The sequence below is a fragment of the Syngnathus typhle genome, linkage group LG1 (genome assembly GCF_033458585.1).
Source record: "Syngnathus typhle isolate RoL2023-S1 ecotype Sweden linkage group LG1, RoL_Styp_1.0, whole genome shotgun sequence".
In the NCBI taxonomy this organism is placed as follows: Eukaryota; Metazoa; Chordata; class Actinopteri; order Syngnathiformes; family Syngnathidae; genus Syngnathus; species Syngnathus typhle.
Window position 1 is genome coordinate 23,248,237 of NC_083738.1, and position 16,007 is coordinate 23,264,243.

Consider the following 16,007-nt stretch of genomic DNA (forward strand, 5'->3'; position numbering starts at 1 on the left):
TAGTCATCCAAAACATCATCGGTGTCTGCAATATGTTTTTGGCTCAACTCGCCTTCTTTCTCTCTACATGAACCCAAGCTAAGACGAGCACACGTTCAGTCCTGCTGAGTCGTCGCATCCAGGAATCTTGAGCAATAATTAATAATCACAACTTAAAAATACTCTAAATCATTTATTTATTTGAAAATTTCCTCATGTCTATTCTTGAAGGAATCGATTTTCTCCACCAAATTGATTCATTTCAAATCGGATATTGCTTGGCTCCCGCCTACCCCGAGCCGCTCAGAAGTTTCATAAAGTAGTTTCCCCAGATACTTTTGGGTTGGAAGGCCAAACCACTCGTATCCGCTCTTTAGATTATCGAAGAAAAAAAAAGAGTCCCAAGTCTGCCTAGTCTGGGCATTTTCTTCCTTGCGGTTGACAAGGATTTCTCATGCAGTCCATTTTCCCCCACACACATTCATTGATAAATGCTGATACACATTCAGTAAATATTTCCAGAAAAAAAGGAAAAAAACAAGAGGAAAATAACCAAAATTCATGTGCATAAAAAAAAATCGATACGACAGAAGAAACGACATGAGCCCTTATCTTGGTTACTTGAAGAGCTGGAGCGCTCTCGTGTGTTCACAATGTGTCACTGCGCGTTTATTGTCCGACAAAAGAAAACTCCAGGGATGGCAGCAGCGGAGCAGCACCGAACAATTTGCCTCTCCACGCCTTCTAATGTTTCTTTTATGTCTTTTAGGTTTTTTCATCTTAGCCACGTTATTTTTCATTGATGTCCAGTATGATCGCTTAGGACCCAAGCCTTCGGTCCTTCGAGAGTCTCAGAGCAAAAAATGTGTGCTGTAACCTAAATACAAGCATCTATCAAAATGGATAGACGGAACAATTCGAAAGAGAAAGCAACTTTCCACTGTTTGAAGAGGGCGTAAGTTGTTTGCTTTCAGGCCTCCTTGCTGCTGCTCCTCCTCCCCCGCCCTCCCCCGGGTGACGAAGAGGTTAAGACAGCCCCCTCCGTAGCTTTTTGTTGCAGCCTCGTCCTGCGTTCAGCTCCACTCATCCGTTCGTCCGCTCCAGCAGGCATGGTGGGCACGTCCCCGCTTTAAGTTGGCGTCCTCTTGCGTGGACATTGAGCGTCACCGTTGTCGCTGTCCCGTGGGTTCCATGTGCGGGGGAGGGGGGCGCCATGGCCAGTCCGAGTGAACAGCAGCAGCAGCAGCAGCAGCAGCAGCAGCAGCAGCAGGATTATTTCCGATCGGTGAGCAGCGAGTCCACAACCTACATGATGGTTCCGACCGGGGGGCCCAGCGGCGGCGCGGGTCGGCGGGAAGCGCCGTCTAAGATGTGGGTGGCCCTGGTGGTGGCGGTAGTGGTGGTTCTGCAGGTGGCTTCCACCACGGGGCTCTTTGTCTACCTGAACATGTCCATCTCGCAGGTAAGAACAACTCAACTCTCACACTGTAAAAGTCCAGTGAAATATGGACGCCCGCTCGGGACATTTTTCTCTCCTGAAGTCATAATAATTAGATGTCTTTCCCCCCGCACTGGAGCTCATTTATGGACTTAATCACAGCAGTATGCTCCTTTCTGCACAGCAACAATCCAAACAAAAATTTTGTAGAGGTGAAGATCGAATCCATCTGGAAGCATTCTTGGTCAGGCGGGAAGCGAAAGCAATCAAAATGCGCATTTTTGTATTTAAAGTCAGACTCTGTGGACCCCCCCCAAAGATGTGCCCAGCTTTGCAAAGACGCGCTGCGGTGGTGAGTGGCGCCACGGAACTGGACAGGCTGCGGAGGAGAAGGACCATCTTATGTTCGTCCTCATTACACACATGTGACTTGATAAGACCCCCCCAAAGGGAACAGTGATAGCAACAACCTCTCTTTTATCTTTATTATTCCAAGCACAATTTGCCAAAAGCCCAACGCTGCCACGCTCTCTGACACAAAGAGGCGCAATGACAACAAGTTCAGTCACACTCAAGTGGGCACCATGCGGTGTAGGAGCACACAAAAAACTTCTTCTTCCAATCACACTACACGTATTGTGTGTTCAGCTCTTAACTTGTTTTCAGGCCATTCACATGCCTCCTGAAATGCATGAGGCCTGAATATGTGTGTTTGGGGTGGGGGAATCCCCCTTTGTCTGAATGTACCCCCTTCTGTTAGCAAACAAGGGCAACCCGTGGAGAGCAACAACATGGGACAAGGAGGAATTCTCCAGCATTGCCACCAAACAAACATTGGGTGTCATGCACCAAATGTTCCAAAAAAAAGACTTGCCACAAAGTCCTTTCAAGCAACACACGCGCCGCCGCAACGACCTGAAAAGTGGCTGCGGGGAAAAACAAGTAGAGCAGCAGCAGCGCCTCCACAGATATGGAAATCACGTTATGACACCAGAACGTTCCATCGAACATTTACAAGAAGTCTGCACGACAATCATTTCGATTCAGCGCTCCCTGTCTCAATGAAGCCAGTGGCATAAAAAAAAAAAAGATTCAATATCAGTATATAAATATAATGACTGAACAATTGATTAGGCAAATGCAGCACACCTTCTCCCTTTTCTCTTGAAATGCTTGTTTCCGTTTGTTTCCACGTCATGCCTGAGGCACAATAGTTTTCCGTAATAAGGATTTAGAAACATTCATTAAAAACCACAAATGGAAACCATTCCGAGAAATTGACGAGAGCAACGCAGCTTGCACACAATGACAGAAAATCTGGATACTTGCCTATTTGCGTGGGTGCGTGTGTGTGTGTGCGTGTTATCACTTTGTTTGCACCCTTTGTCTGTCAACAAGTCCTGATAAAGGCTCGAAGCCAGATTTACAGCGCCGATGCTGGTGCAAACAAGTGTAATTGTCACACTGCAGGGAGGCTGGCGTTTGCAAATGTGTCAGGTGGCACGCAGCCAATCACGTGGCGCGACGAGACGATGGATGGCAATCGCTCGTCAAAACATCTCGGTCGTATTTATGACCGGCTCATTTGTCTGGCTTTAGAGGTTAAAGCACACAAAAGCAGCAGAGACATAGCAGCCCACCCACATGCTGGTCCGAGACGTCCCGAAGGTCTGGGACACACTCTACCGTCTTCAATTTGGTCCCTCAAAGCGGACGCCCTCGATGAAGCGTCATCTTAGCTTCTTTCTAAATCAATAACTCGCTTGCTTAGAGCGGGCGGAATGCCAATTGTTGGTCTTTCCGATAACATCAAGCCATCGTTTTGATTTGCTGTGATGTGATGACCACTATCTTCTTGCCCATCTTGTCGCGCTCAACCATTAGCATTATTTGCAAAGAGCCGAGATGCAGCTTGTGGCACGTCGATCCATGCTGACGTGCGCCGAACAAGAGTCCTGACCCATTTTTCAACTATTTCCTCGTTCCTGGCCCGCTTACGAGAATCGTAAACAAACCTTTGGCCTTGAGCGTCAGATATAAATCGCTATCTTGATGGCCATTAAAACAAGTTCGCCCTTTGTATCAATCAAAGCAAGACAGAATCTAGAGCAGTGTGGCTAACAATGGCGGGTCAGAGGACAGCATGCCAAGGCCCGAGAGTGGTCTCGTTGCATAGGTGCGTGTGTGTACTCACAAGCACACAGGTGCACACAAAAGACATCTTGAGACCGGTTTGGCCGCTCGCAGCATTCCTCAGTGGACGCGGACGCTCGCTGGAGCCTCGCTGAACACGCAACGCAGACACACGTGCGCGCCACATGAAGCGCCTCGACTGGGAATTCAGCACACACGCACAACAGCTCATGACACAGCAATGATGATGGAGCATCATCTATTAACCTTCTCGTGGCTCGTCAGAGTCCAGAAACAAAATTACATGGCCATCCACCAAGTCACACATTTTTTACAGCTTGAAAACAAAATCATGTTATTTGTCAATGCTTTCCCAAGGTTCTCTGTGCACATGAGGACTTGCGTGTGCAACAGGCGTGTGCATGACAAAGCCATGTTGGACCTCTTCCCATGTTTGCTTTTACTTTGACATTTGAGCTTCTCTGTCTTTGGCCAAAGTGATTTATGCCTTAAGTCCAGCTGTGACCACTGGCCATGTATATGATTGTGTGTGTGCGTGTGTGTGTGTGTGTGTGTGTATATGTGTGTGTTTGTTCACCCCCTCTACCCCCAGCCAGACTGTTTTTGGCTGGCCTTCGCTGGACACCAAAACCCGAAAAGTATACTGTATCTCTGAGGGCTCCTTGGAAAGCGCTCTGAAAAAATGTGTATTGTGCGTGTGTGTGTCAGTGTGTGTTTGCATTTGGCAGTGCACAGCTCTCATTTGAGAGGATTAGCGAGAGTTGAGACGGGCCACGTAACTCAAATCCAGCGGGCAAGAGGGACAGACCAGGCTATGGCTCTAAATTTAGACGTGCACTTTCATGTAATGTGCATGCTATAGTGTACGCACACACACACACACACACACACACACACACACACACACACACAGGGTGGGAACAGTGAGGTATTGTTCCCCACTTCCTGAGAGTCGGAGCTGCTACATCCAGACTTCGTATGAGCTCGTTTACTCTGGTTGCCATGGTGATGTCCCATCAGCGTGTGGACAAAAATGAGCCCGGCGGTAGACAAAGGAAAACTGCGTTCCACAATTCCATATCGCTTCCAGTTGAGGCTCAATGTTGGACGGCTACTTTTGGGAGTACTTGTGAGACGGAGAAGAAAAAGACTCGGCTGCCGCAGACATGAGTTGTCTCGCAGCGCTTGATGGGAAAAGCTCGGAGTGGGAGGACAAAGTTAGAAGAAGTGGTTTGGCGCCAGTCAGCAGCCACACATTCACGAGTTGCGCTCAGGCATCGCATTCTAGTTTTCAGTGGGGGCATCGATGGCTTTCATCAATTAGTTGGTAAAGGACGAGAGAAAATGTTACCTTACCTAACCGCTTCACTTTTTTGGATGAATTTACCGTTTTTTTCCATGTATAATGCGCAAAATTTAACTAATTTATTGTCCTAAAATCTGGGGTGCGCATTATACATGGGTACAAAAAGAAAAAAAATTATTATTTTTTTTAATCTGGATATGATACGGAAGCCGCCATTACAGATCCGCTTTCTTCTCTGCTGTTCACTTCAAACACGCTCCATACAAACACAATGCTTTCGTATCAGACGCTTGCTCGATCACCTGCTCGTTAGCTGTCACAATGTACCCTACACAAATCCGAAACATTTCTTCGCTATCGAGTTTGCTAGCGCATGCGCAGTGACACTGACCGGCAGAATAACATCTGGTTGTTCCCAAAGATGATCTTTTTTCTGAGTTTACGTTTACGGACTTAAGTAGGAGTCAAAATTTGGGTGCGTATTATACATGGGTACAGGCTTTTTTCCAGCATCAACATGCCATTTTTAGGGTGCGTATTTTACATGGGGGCGCATTATACATGGGAAAAAACGGTATGCATCCCTTAAAAATAAAACTTACACAAGAGCCAAGGAGTGGATGCTGAATCGTCTTTAGTCGACCCCGTTGAAATGATGAGCCAGGCCACATTTGGCCCCCTGGCTGCATGTTGGACACCTTGTATTGCTCCTTTGACTTTGAATGTTCTTTTTGGCCGACCGAGCGCGACGACGGCCACCTTTCCCATCGTAGGTCAAACCCTCCCCGCTGGCCTTGTCGAGGTGAATGGACACAACGGAACGGAATAACAATTGCAAAGCAGGGAGGCTGTTTTGGCGAGCTGCACGGACGTGAGCCCGCTCCTGGACTCCGCCGTCAGCACTTTGGAGTCAAAAGATGACAAACATACGTAAATGCTTGCAGTCAATGCACCTGTTTTTCGTTAGCGCTTCAAGTAGCTCAGACCGGCTGCTCATCCATCCGTCGGATCAGCGCGGCGGGAAGCCCGTTTGTCAGACAGAAAAAGCAAACGCTAACATTTCTAAAGCGTGACAACGAGGCGAGGAAAGTACCAGAGCCGTGGCTCCCGAGCACCTCGCCGGGAGCTTCTGGAGAGAATCCAAGCAACACAACAATGCAGTTGAAAGCCTGAAAGAAGCCAACGGCAGAATACGGAAACATTGGGGTTCCTTCCGACATGTGAATGTCATTAGAGCAGAAGGCTAAGTCACTCGCACTGACGCTCCTTCGAAGAATCTTAACCTCTCCCGCAAACTCGTCAACCCCCACCGCGTCGACCCACTTCCACAGGCTGACGGACCGGCAAAACATGGAGAGACAAAAAAAAAGCGCATGCTGTTGTCTTTGCTCACGCTAGCTCAGCGTGGTCGTTAGCCGCGCTCTCACACCGAGCCCGAGCATCACGGGGGGGGGGGGCTGTGGGGCCAGTTTTCCCAGATAGTCATTTTGTTGGATATGGTCAGTCATTCTGCTGAAACACCTCATCAGAACTTTTGGTGGAATTTTCCCTAATCAGTTGTCCAGATGGCTGCTGATGTTTCTTCTTTGTGTCGTGCGTGCAGGTGCGCAGTCAGGGGGTGACGGAGGAGCTCAAATGTCTGACTTTACTCAACGCTCTGGACCAGGACATCCCCGAGCAGCTGGCCAAGCTCCTGGGAGAACCTTGCATCAAACTCGCCAAAGGCATCAAAGCCTACATCTCCAAGGTAAAGTCCCACGACATCTCTCAATTGAGGTTGTCGTGGAGGAATCCATAGAGCTCACTTTCATAATGAGTCAAGCTGCTAGCATGTTTTGCTTTGCCCGTTGTTTGGCTTGCTGACTGCAGACGAACAAAGATTGTTGTTCTTTTGTCGGGCTGCCAGCCATGACTCACACATAAACACCGTTGACCTTCTTTTTCTGCTTACATATGTAGTGCGTGCGCATATGCGTGTTTGTCCTCATCCAACACTTCAAATTAAGTATGAAGGCTCTTGAGGAATAAAGGAGGGTTGCCTCGTCATGTCAAGCGTAGACCAATCAGAGGTCAGCCATTGCTAAATTCGACCTGATGCTATTTTTAGATTTGATGAGAGAGCGCGGGTGACGCTGACACAAGATGATAAGCTTTGGCTTTCTTTTCATCTTGTTTGGCTCAAACGGAACTTTTCCGATGCGTGCGTGAGAAAAGAAAAGAAAGCAGAGAGAGGGCGGGAAGGAGAAAAAAAGGACATCATGAGCTAGTAAACGTCTGCTGAAAACAAATTCAATTACACGAGTCCCATCCCGAACTGAGCAGCTACTGAGCAGCTGATGGCTGCAGAAGTTGAATATTGACCATCGAGTTGGGATTCATGACGAGGCACAAACCAGACTTTTTAGAATTTGATGGGTGCCCCCAGAGCACAAATCTGCGAGCGGAGGGAGGGAGGGAGGACCACACTGAATGGAAGGACAAAGACCGTCACGTGACTGGCGTTCCTCGTTTGCAAAACATTTCATTTTCATCATCTCGTGTCAGAGTTGGGTCCGTTCTGCTTCCTTGTTCTTCCACACGGGACTCAGTGGAGAGTGCAACAGAAAAGGAATTCCCCCAAAGTGGGTAGCTCCGTTTATAAATAAGCTTCGGCATTCCGTCAAACCTCTAAAGTCGCCAAACTACCACAGAAGAATATAAAAGCCATTCTGTGTTTCTATTTATATGCTTTCCCAGAACACTTGACATGAAACTCAAACAATTTCCTTTTAGTGCATTCCCACTTCCTCCTCCGAATGTCACGACACTCCGTTACGGCGGATTATTAATCACCAAGCCGCCGCCGTCGCCGCACAGAGCGAGCCGGCCCGGGCCTGTCGAGTCGTGAGCGGCGCATTCAAGTATTAGGTTGCAGCTCCCCCTCGTTTGCGGGAGAAAGTTCCTTCATGTGCCTGCTTGTTGCTCACGCTGGCCTTTTCCCAGCCAGCCTTCCTTCCTTCTCCTCTTTCCCGCACGGGGCGTCCTCTCAGCAGCGTCTTTTGCGCTCCACCTGCCCAAGAGAGAGACTCGAGCGGCACTAAATCCAGCAAGTCATAAAGCAGCGGGCAGCCGCTTTTTTTTTTTTTTCACAGCTTGTATTCACGAGCTCGCCGGGGAGAAAGTTGACCTTGCTCCGTTTTGGGAAGGAAAGCGTGAAGCGCCGGTGAGGCGAGGTCACGCTGGAAGCAAAGTTGAAAGGCTCGTTTGTTGACGAAACAGCCAGAGAAGGAATGCAGACAGTTTTGCTGCTGTTGTCACGTTTGGAACTGCACAAAGCTTTTGCTTTTGCTTCTTTGTGCTGGAATGTCTTCTTGATCTTCAACGTCCGAGAAAAAAGAAATGGGCCCTACATGCTCTGAAAGTCCTCGAAGGTCAGACGCTTCAGAAATTAAATTAAAAAAAAAAAAGGCTCCCTGTCCACAGGGCACTGAATCATAGAACCGAGACGCATTTTGTTCGACGGGTTTCTTTCTCATTTCGGTTTCCCGCTGGAGGCGACGCCCGAGTTCGATGACGTTTGTCTTTTCTCACATGGAGACGATCCAGATGATGATGGCGAGACGTCGGAGCTCAGTCCAGATACTGCCTGTTTTTGGCTCATCACAAAAAACACAGAGGTGCCTTTTTGATGACTTGGAAGCATTTCTTCTTTCAGGCCCCGGAAGGAGAAAACGGCGTTCACACGGGTGCACACACAGCTCGACGACGGGTTTCACTTTTTGTCCACCCGGTGGCTCATTACAAGTCAGCTTTGTTAAGTCTTGTGAAGACAGACAACCAGCCGCTCTGGAATCAGACGAGGCCCGGCGGCCGGCCAGAGGATGAAAAGCTCATTTGTTCACACAGAAACAAATGTGCTGCCAATTTTCTTTCCCCTCACGGGTGAGGAGGCAATTTTCTGCTCCCAGGACCTGAGGAACGCAAAGCCCAGACGGACATGCTCGGCCGAGCGAGACCGTAGACTGCACAAACATGTGGAGGAGGCCACGGTGACCGCCAATAGGAAGCCAATGCGACCGCGCCAGTGAGCGCAAGACAGGACTTGACACCCGACCCGCCCCCCCGGCACCTGACCGGATTGTTCTATTTGGGCTAACATTTTTTGGGTTTGTTTTGCGGACCTTCTGAGATATCCTTGGCCAGCCCATGACCCCCCCCCCCCCCCCCATAGAAAAAAAAAATCCTAGCTTCGCCACTTTGTCCCAAAAGCCTCCTGCGTTGAAGTTTGCAGCTTCTCAAATGAAACCAACACCTGACTGAACGAAGCCAGAAGCATTGAGTCCCATTTGCAGCTGGAGTGTTAGCTGAAGGAGAAGCTGGCCAGCTGCTATGCTAACACCACTTGGCGGTCACCATTAGCTCACTCGTCATCCATCACATTCCGCCTTTTCGGGCCTTTCAGGGAGATTCATAGCAGAAAGGACTTTGTGACACCAAACTGCTAACGTGGGAGTAGAAAAGAAACAAAACAAGGGAAGATGCCCGCGCGCATCCGGGACTCCTGGCGACACGACGGACACCAGCGTGACGGCGAAGTTGACGTGACAGGGTGAACGGGAGAAAAGAAACAGATGGCGGCGGGCAGGGACGCCGCACCGAACCGCCGTGGAGTCGGATATCAGAGAAGGGGGGGGGACTTCGCACAACTTGCTGACCAACCATGCTTGAGTAATGGGAGGTCATAGGAATGTGTAAATGTTGGACATGTTGTGACTTCTTGCTCATCCTCCAAACAAATCCATTCACAAGCTATTTAACAAGATTAATCATAACAAGGACTCAACTGATACAAATACTTTAATGCTGATACCAATTTTTGGCAGATTACACGTGAATTAGTTGATCAATTAAAAAATATAGTTGAATGGGTGTTACATTTAACACACATTTGTTTGATTTATCTGGCACTATGGTTTTATTTTACATTAAAAAAACGTACCTTCTGTAGGGTGTGTGTAAAATTGTTACATGCTGGCGCTTCTTCATTTTCAGTCGACATCAAGTGACAAAATGGCCGACCTAGAAACGTTAATGAATGAACACATTTCAATTGAATGAATGCAACAACTGTTTTCTAACTGTGTCAATATTATCTTAACCATGTCACTGCTTGGTATAAAAGTTGTTTACACCTTTTTCTTCTTCTAGGTGACTGAGAACATCATCTCCAAACAAACCTTCATGGGTGAGCACATGCACACAAGCACACGCAGATCGGTGTTGGTTGTAACCTCACTGTATCTTCCTTCTTCATGTGCCCTTAGTGGCCAGAACCATGCCTCGCTCTTTCAACAACTCGGGCTCGAAATTCTTGAGCTCAGTTGTCCAAAGGCCTTCGGCCCACTTGACCCTACAGGACACCAAGTCGCAAGGTGAGACACGTCGATCGGAATCATCATGAGATTAGTCGCGACCTCACGTGACCTCCCGGACTTCCTCTCCAACAGGCTACCCTCAAGCGGGACTGCACCAGTCCTGCCGCCACATGGTGCGCTCGTGGGCCAATAGGAGCTTGGGCGCTCACCTGCACAACATGACTCTCAGCAACGGCAGGCTGCGAGTTCCCCAGGACGGCCGCTACTACCTGTACTCACAGGTGAGCGTCCTTTTCCTCGCGTCGCGTCTACTCCCTGAACGTTTCCAAAGTCAGCCGCCTGGACGTCCCTTCCAGGTTTACTTCCGCTACCCGTCGCCCGCTACCGGTGACGTGGACCAGCGCAGCGTCAGCCACCAGCTGGTGCAGTGCGTCTACAAGAAGACCTCCTACCCCAGCCCCATCCAGGTATGCCGGCCGAACCGCCCGCAGGCTCCGACCTTTCTCGTCTAACCCGTTTCCTCCCGGCAGCTTCTAAAGGGGGTCGGGACCAAGTGTTGGGCGCCCGACGCCGAGTACGCCCTCCACTCCGTCTATCAAGGGGGACTCTTTGAGCTGAGGGCCGGCGACGAACTTTTTGTCTCCGTCTCGTCGCCGACTATGCTCAACGCGGACGATTCTTCCAGCTACTTCGGGGCCTTCAGACTCGACCTTTGAGCGCCTGGTTGACGGAGGAGCCTGTAGAACTAATTGGAGAAGGACTACGGTCCGGAGGATGAGTTTCTCGCATCGCTCGGAGGGATGCGCGGGAACACTCGACCAGCGAGGGACTCTGAGGGTGAAAAGGCGGGACAAAGTCCTAACAACTTCTTTGAGCCAAAGCAAACCACTAAAGGAGCAGAAGATGCAAGGCTGCTGATGAACAATGTTTTAATCCTCCAGGAAGGATTCTTTAAAAAAAAAAATTATAAGCAAAAAGGGGTCTGCTGCTTGTCTTGTGAGGGAATCCTAAATTTTGGACTCCGGACCGAAGAATGTACAGACTATAAAACGTTGAAGGAATGCAAAGGAGAAATCACACGTGCAAGGACTATTGTGTACAGACAAATCAGTGAAGGGTGGAGATATAAAAAGTCATCCATGTCGACTTTTAATTTGACCGTTTAAAGCCACTGGGAACTTTTTAAAGGGAGGACAGTGATGAAGAGGAGGAGGAGGAGGAGGAGACTGAGCCAGATGATGAAGGGAAAAAAAAACTAGGTCGAGGCTCACCAGCAGCCAGACCAGTTTAGCCTTGTCTTTCTCTTTCCCATGTAAATAGTAACGCCAACAACAAACCTGGTCTTTCCTGCATAACCTGCAAAGCCCAGCGTGGAACATTTGCACAAGTTTCATCAAAGTTTACATTTTCTACAGAAATCAAACCCTTGGACCATGTCCAGTACTCAATAAAGCAAAATATTGTGTTGAAAACATGTTTTGTGGAGCGAGAACACGGTGAGTTGATGCTGGTGGGCATGAAGTTTATCTGAACTTTGAAAAAGAATTGCGTTTCAGCTACAGCTTCAAATTTGCAGTAGGTAAACACGTGCAAACATTTTGCTGACAGCGGCGCCGAGCCGAACCATCTGCTGCTCATTTGGAGCAAGCCAAACAGCTTGTCCGGCAAATTAGAGGAGAGACAGTGAAGAGCAAAGAAGACATCTACAGACGCACCCTGGACCCAGCCCGGCGCATGTGCACACACGTCACCAGCCAACAAACATACACATTTGACCACACCCATTGCCGCCCCACCCCAATATGCTTGGACCCCCATGTGTCCGTCCAAATATTTGACCTAAGGGTATTGTCATCATTTTCCATGTTTATCAGAATCTTTGGAAGAATTTTAGGGGTGTGATCAAAAGTAAAGGTCAACCACAGTATGGACACACCCGCACGACTGATAACCTATTTAGGCTTCCGGAAGGCCCCGTTCCACATTTGAGCTGCGGGAGGGATACGAAAGCAATGAGCCGGAAGAGGAGAACTTTCCACAAGTCCCGCTCGGCTTTTCTTTCAAACGAGTTCTCCACAGTAGTGAGCGTTTGAAGGAACAACAACGACGTTGCGATCGCTTTGTCAGCTTGAGCTTGGCACGCCAACGTTTGTTTTGGCCACGTCACTGGCCAAAAAAATAAAATAACAGTCTATCCATCCATCTAGCCGGAGAAAATAAAGGACGTTTAAGTCCAAAGTCCACACCCGGGTGCCGCCCCGACATGGCACCGGTTCATCGGAGCCACATTCCCCACGTTGGGCCCAAGATCGCATTCCCAGCAGAGTGTGCCCGGGCTTGTAAAACAATCCGAGTGCTCTTTTTCTCATGGAATCAAATGGCGATTCGCAAAGACATTTTCCACCTCTTGTTGCCGTTTGCTCCGATAGGCACGCCTGTCAAACTCATTTTTGTCACGGGCCAGAGTTGTTCTGCTTTCCCTCAGATCGTTGCTAAGGAAAAGAAAAAAAAGTCTTAAGAGCCTTGTTTATAAAGAGCCAGGTTTTAGTGATTAAAAAAAAAAAAAAAAGGCCATGATAAGATAACAATCGAATTTTTTTCCCCACCATTAATGTGACCTGTAAAGAATAAATGTTAAATGCAGTCAGCACAGACCTGATTCAAATGATCAGCTTACCAGATCCTGATAATTTGAATCGGGAGGGTAACATCTAAAACATGCTCGTTTGAACACACACACAAACACACACACACACACACCAGCCGGCAGGCACCAAATTGCTTCACGCCCTTCCTCCATTCTTTTGAAACTTGTGTTGACCTTTTGAAATCATGGCCGCAAAGTTCAAGCACACACTCATTGTGTGATTTCAAGTGTTTTCTTTTTCTTCTCTGTGGAAGACTTTTATATCGCCAACATGCGCACGACATATGAAGATGACGAGAGGTTGTTGTCGCGTGTTGCTAGTCTGTGCCGTGACTTGAACACAGAAGAACCTTTGAATTTCAAAGCCATTTAAAATGGTGGCGGGTGTGACTCCCATTCAAAAAGTTTGAACGGGTAAAATCCCCAGTTTCAAGAGGGTGTGAACACTTGTGCAACTCCCTTACTATTACTACGACTACCATCTATACTTTCAGAACCCAATTAAAAATGAAAATGTACATTTTGGGACAGAGTTTGTGCCAAAATGAATCAAAGAATCCCAATTGCGTGAGACTATTTAGAGGCCCCACAGAATGACGCAAAGGGCCAGACGGGGCCCCCGAGTTGCAAATTTGACACCACTTCAACTGAGATGTTTCCGCCCGTGGCCTCGCAATCATTAAAGAGGAATGTTATGCCTTTCTTTACGGTGCTGTAAAAACGTCGTGCACGGACATGAAGCCAATCAATGAGCGGTGCGAGGGCTTAGATGATGAATTAGAAGCAGGCCAGCACCATTTGTTTTCTTCTTTAGAAGAACATATGAAGGTTTGTTCTTTGGCCGCAAAGATGTGCAAAGCTCAGAAGCGGGACTTTATGTACTCTGATGATACTACAACGTGCATCTCATATTCGCACGACATGAGCTCAAAATGTCAACATGTGACATTTCGGGCATAAAACACAAGTGCTCAGTTACGCCTCTTTGTCAAAAAAATAAATATAAAAAATGCTAGATGAGGAGCGCTTGGAAGGAGAACAAAAGGCAATTCCGAACGTGCTTTTCAAGTTGTGCGGCAACATTATTTGTTGTCAAGCGGGCGTCGACTTGCCAATTTCTTTGATCATTTCTAATCAAAACGGGAAATGGCAGCATGCTGAGACCGCAACTTTATCATCGGTCACAAGAAAAGCCAGTAGGCTGCTGTGGCCTTGAAAATTTGAACTTGTTAAGCTCATCTGTTGCCAAACATGAATAGGGCAAAATGCCGGTTAAGCAAAAAGGATCAAAAACGACCGCATACAAACTGCTTTGGGCGCTTTCCAAAAACGACGCCGTGCAAACATGCGGGCTAACTAAGCCACGCGCAGACCGCAAACATCTGTGACCAAGCTAACTTGCGTGAGACTTAATGAGGTCATGTCTTGACCCCACTTGAGCCGCTCAATTCGGAGGAACGTCGTCCCGCTTGAGTTTGAAGTGCAGCTAGCGGCACGAGCCACAAGCAGCGCGCCGCGCGGCTCTCGGCCGTCAAGCTCACGCCGTTTGACGACCCGTTGAAGACGAAGCAAGCGTGGCGGTCGCCACACGAGGCGCTGATTTAAGAGGGCCGACGTCCACGGACATCCAAACAATGATTGACGTGTGGAAATGAGGTCGAGAATCTTGTGTGACTGTTGAACCTTCGCCACCCATCCTGCGCCCGCTCACCTCCGTCCAGGCACTATCTGAAGCCGCCGTCTCACTTTCTCACACACGTCGTCATTTATCAACAACGCCCGGCGCTGCCAGGTTATTTTTATTAGCCGCTTTGCACTGTTTTCCTTCAAGCAAATCAGGAAATGACTTCTCAAACGCGTGCGTGTCCCCAAACATCCTGAGGAGACGAAGCGGGGCCAAGCAAGAACTGCGGGCTGAAAGCCACACAACAATACTTTGGTTGCGGCCCTACTGGCCTGACTACCGGCCATTGCAAAAGCGGTGGGAGTCGCGCTATCGTCATGCTATCGCAATCCTTGGCAGGGCACCTCAAACAATGCAATAAAGCCTCAAGCATTACTGAGGGCTTGATAAGGGCTTTGAAAAGGCTTCCCCCCCCCTCCACACGAAGTCACAAAAGGCTTAGTCGCAGGAAGCCGGAGCCAAATGCGCATGGGAATGACCACGCACGCCCAAAAGTCTTGGAAACCTGAAATGCAGTCTGGTAGCAAACTGCCCCTCAAGTGACTTGCTCGCCTGAAAGTACAGTGCTAAACAAGAAGCCAGAAGTCTAGCTTTCCTTCTACCTCAGTGGAGTTACGACTGTGTTCGCGATAGCACTCCATAACATTTTTTGCATATTTAGCAAGACGAAAAAGACCTGCGAATAATCAAGACAAACGCTTGGAGTGGACATCTCGACATGTTTCGGCGGCAAAGGTCAGCGGCGTCATTTCGCTTTACGTGAGCGACTGAGGCTGTGGGAAAACACCTCAGGTGAAGCCAAGAGGGCACACGCAACACCGCACAGCCGCTCGGGTTCCATTCAACACACAAGCGCGCGTTTGCAAATATGCACGCATGCGTCACGTGTGGGTGATGTGACACTTTGGGGTGTAGGGTGACTCCTTGAACTGGCGTTGGCGCAGCCAAATGCTTTGAGCGCCTTGTAAGACTTGACAGACAATGGCGGCGGCCATGGGAACCCAGGACTGGCCCACTTCATTGTGCAACAGCCCCCCCCCTTCCAAGTGAAAGTGCAAGGTGACGGGATGGGGCCGGAGGGGAGGCGCAGAACGCGTGTGAGAGCAAGTCAGGTGGGTAACTCGAGCCCCATGTGAAGTGTCAGCCGGCGCGGGAATACAAGCCGGCCGTCGAGACGCCGCACGCATTCCGCAACCCCCCTCCCTGCCTCCCGCTGCAAATACCTTCTAGCCGAGACTGCTCAAATCAAGTGCACAAGTGGATGTTGTCTCTCGACAGCTATTTTGGCTCAGACATCTTGAGCAAAGTGCGCAGACCTTCCTTGTTAGGTTGAGGCCTCCAGATGTTTCAGTTTGTGTCCAACAGTATTATACAAATGATCACAAGACCATTGTCCCACTGCGGCCAGCAAATACGTATTTCAGCAAATTCGAGCCTCACGCTGT

The 16,007-nt window shown here is 48.8% G+C and overlaps 1 protein-coding gene across 1 annotated transcript; it reads left to right on the forward strand.

The window, feature by feature from the left end:
- Positions 1-1,011: 1,011 nt before the first annotated feature.
- tnfsf10l (TNF superfamily member 10, like) lies at positions 1,012-11,703 on the forward strand. The gene is made up of 7 exons (XM_061282521.1): positions 1,012-1,441; positions 6,481-6,624; positions 10,065-10,101; positions 10,181-10,288; positions 10,364-10,512; positions 10,588-10,698; positions 10,762-11,703. The coding sequence occupies exons 1-7, from the start codon at positions 1,193-1,195 to the stop codon at positions 10,945-10,947; spliced, it is 984 nt and encodes a 327-aa protein (XP_061138505.1). The 5' UTR covers positions 1,012-1,192; the 3' UTR covers positions 10,948-11,703.
- Positions 11,704-16,007: the final 4,304 nt, after the last annotated feature.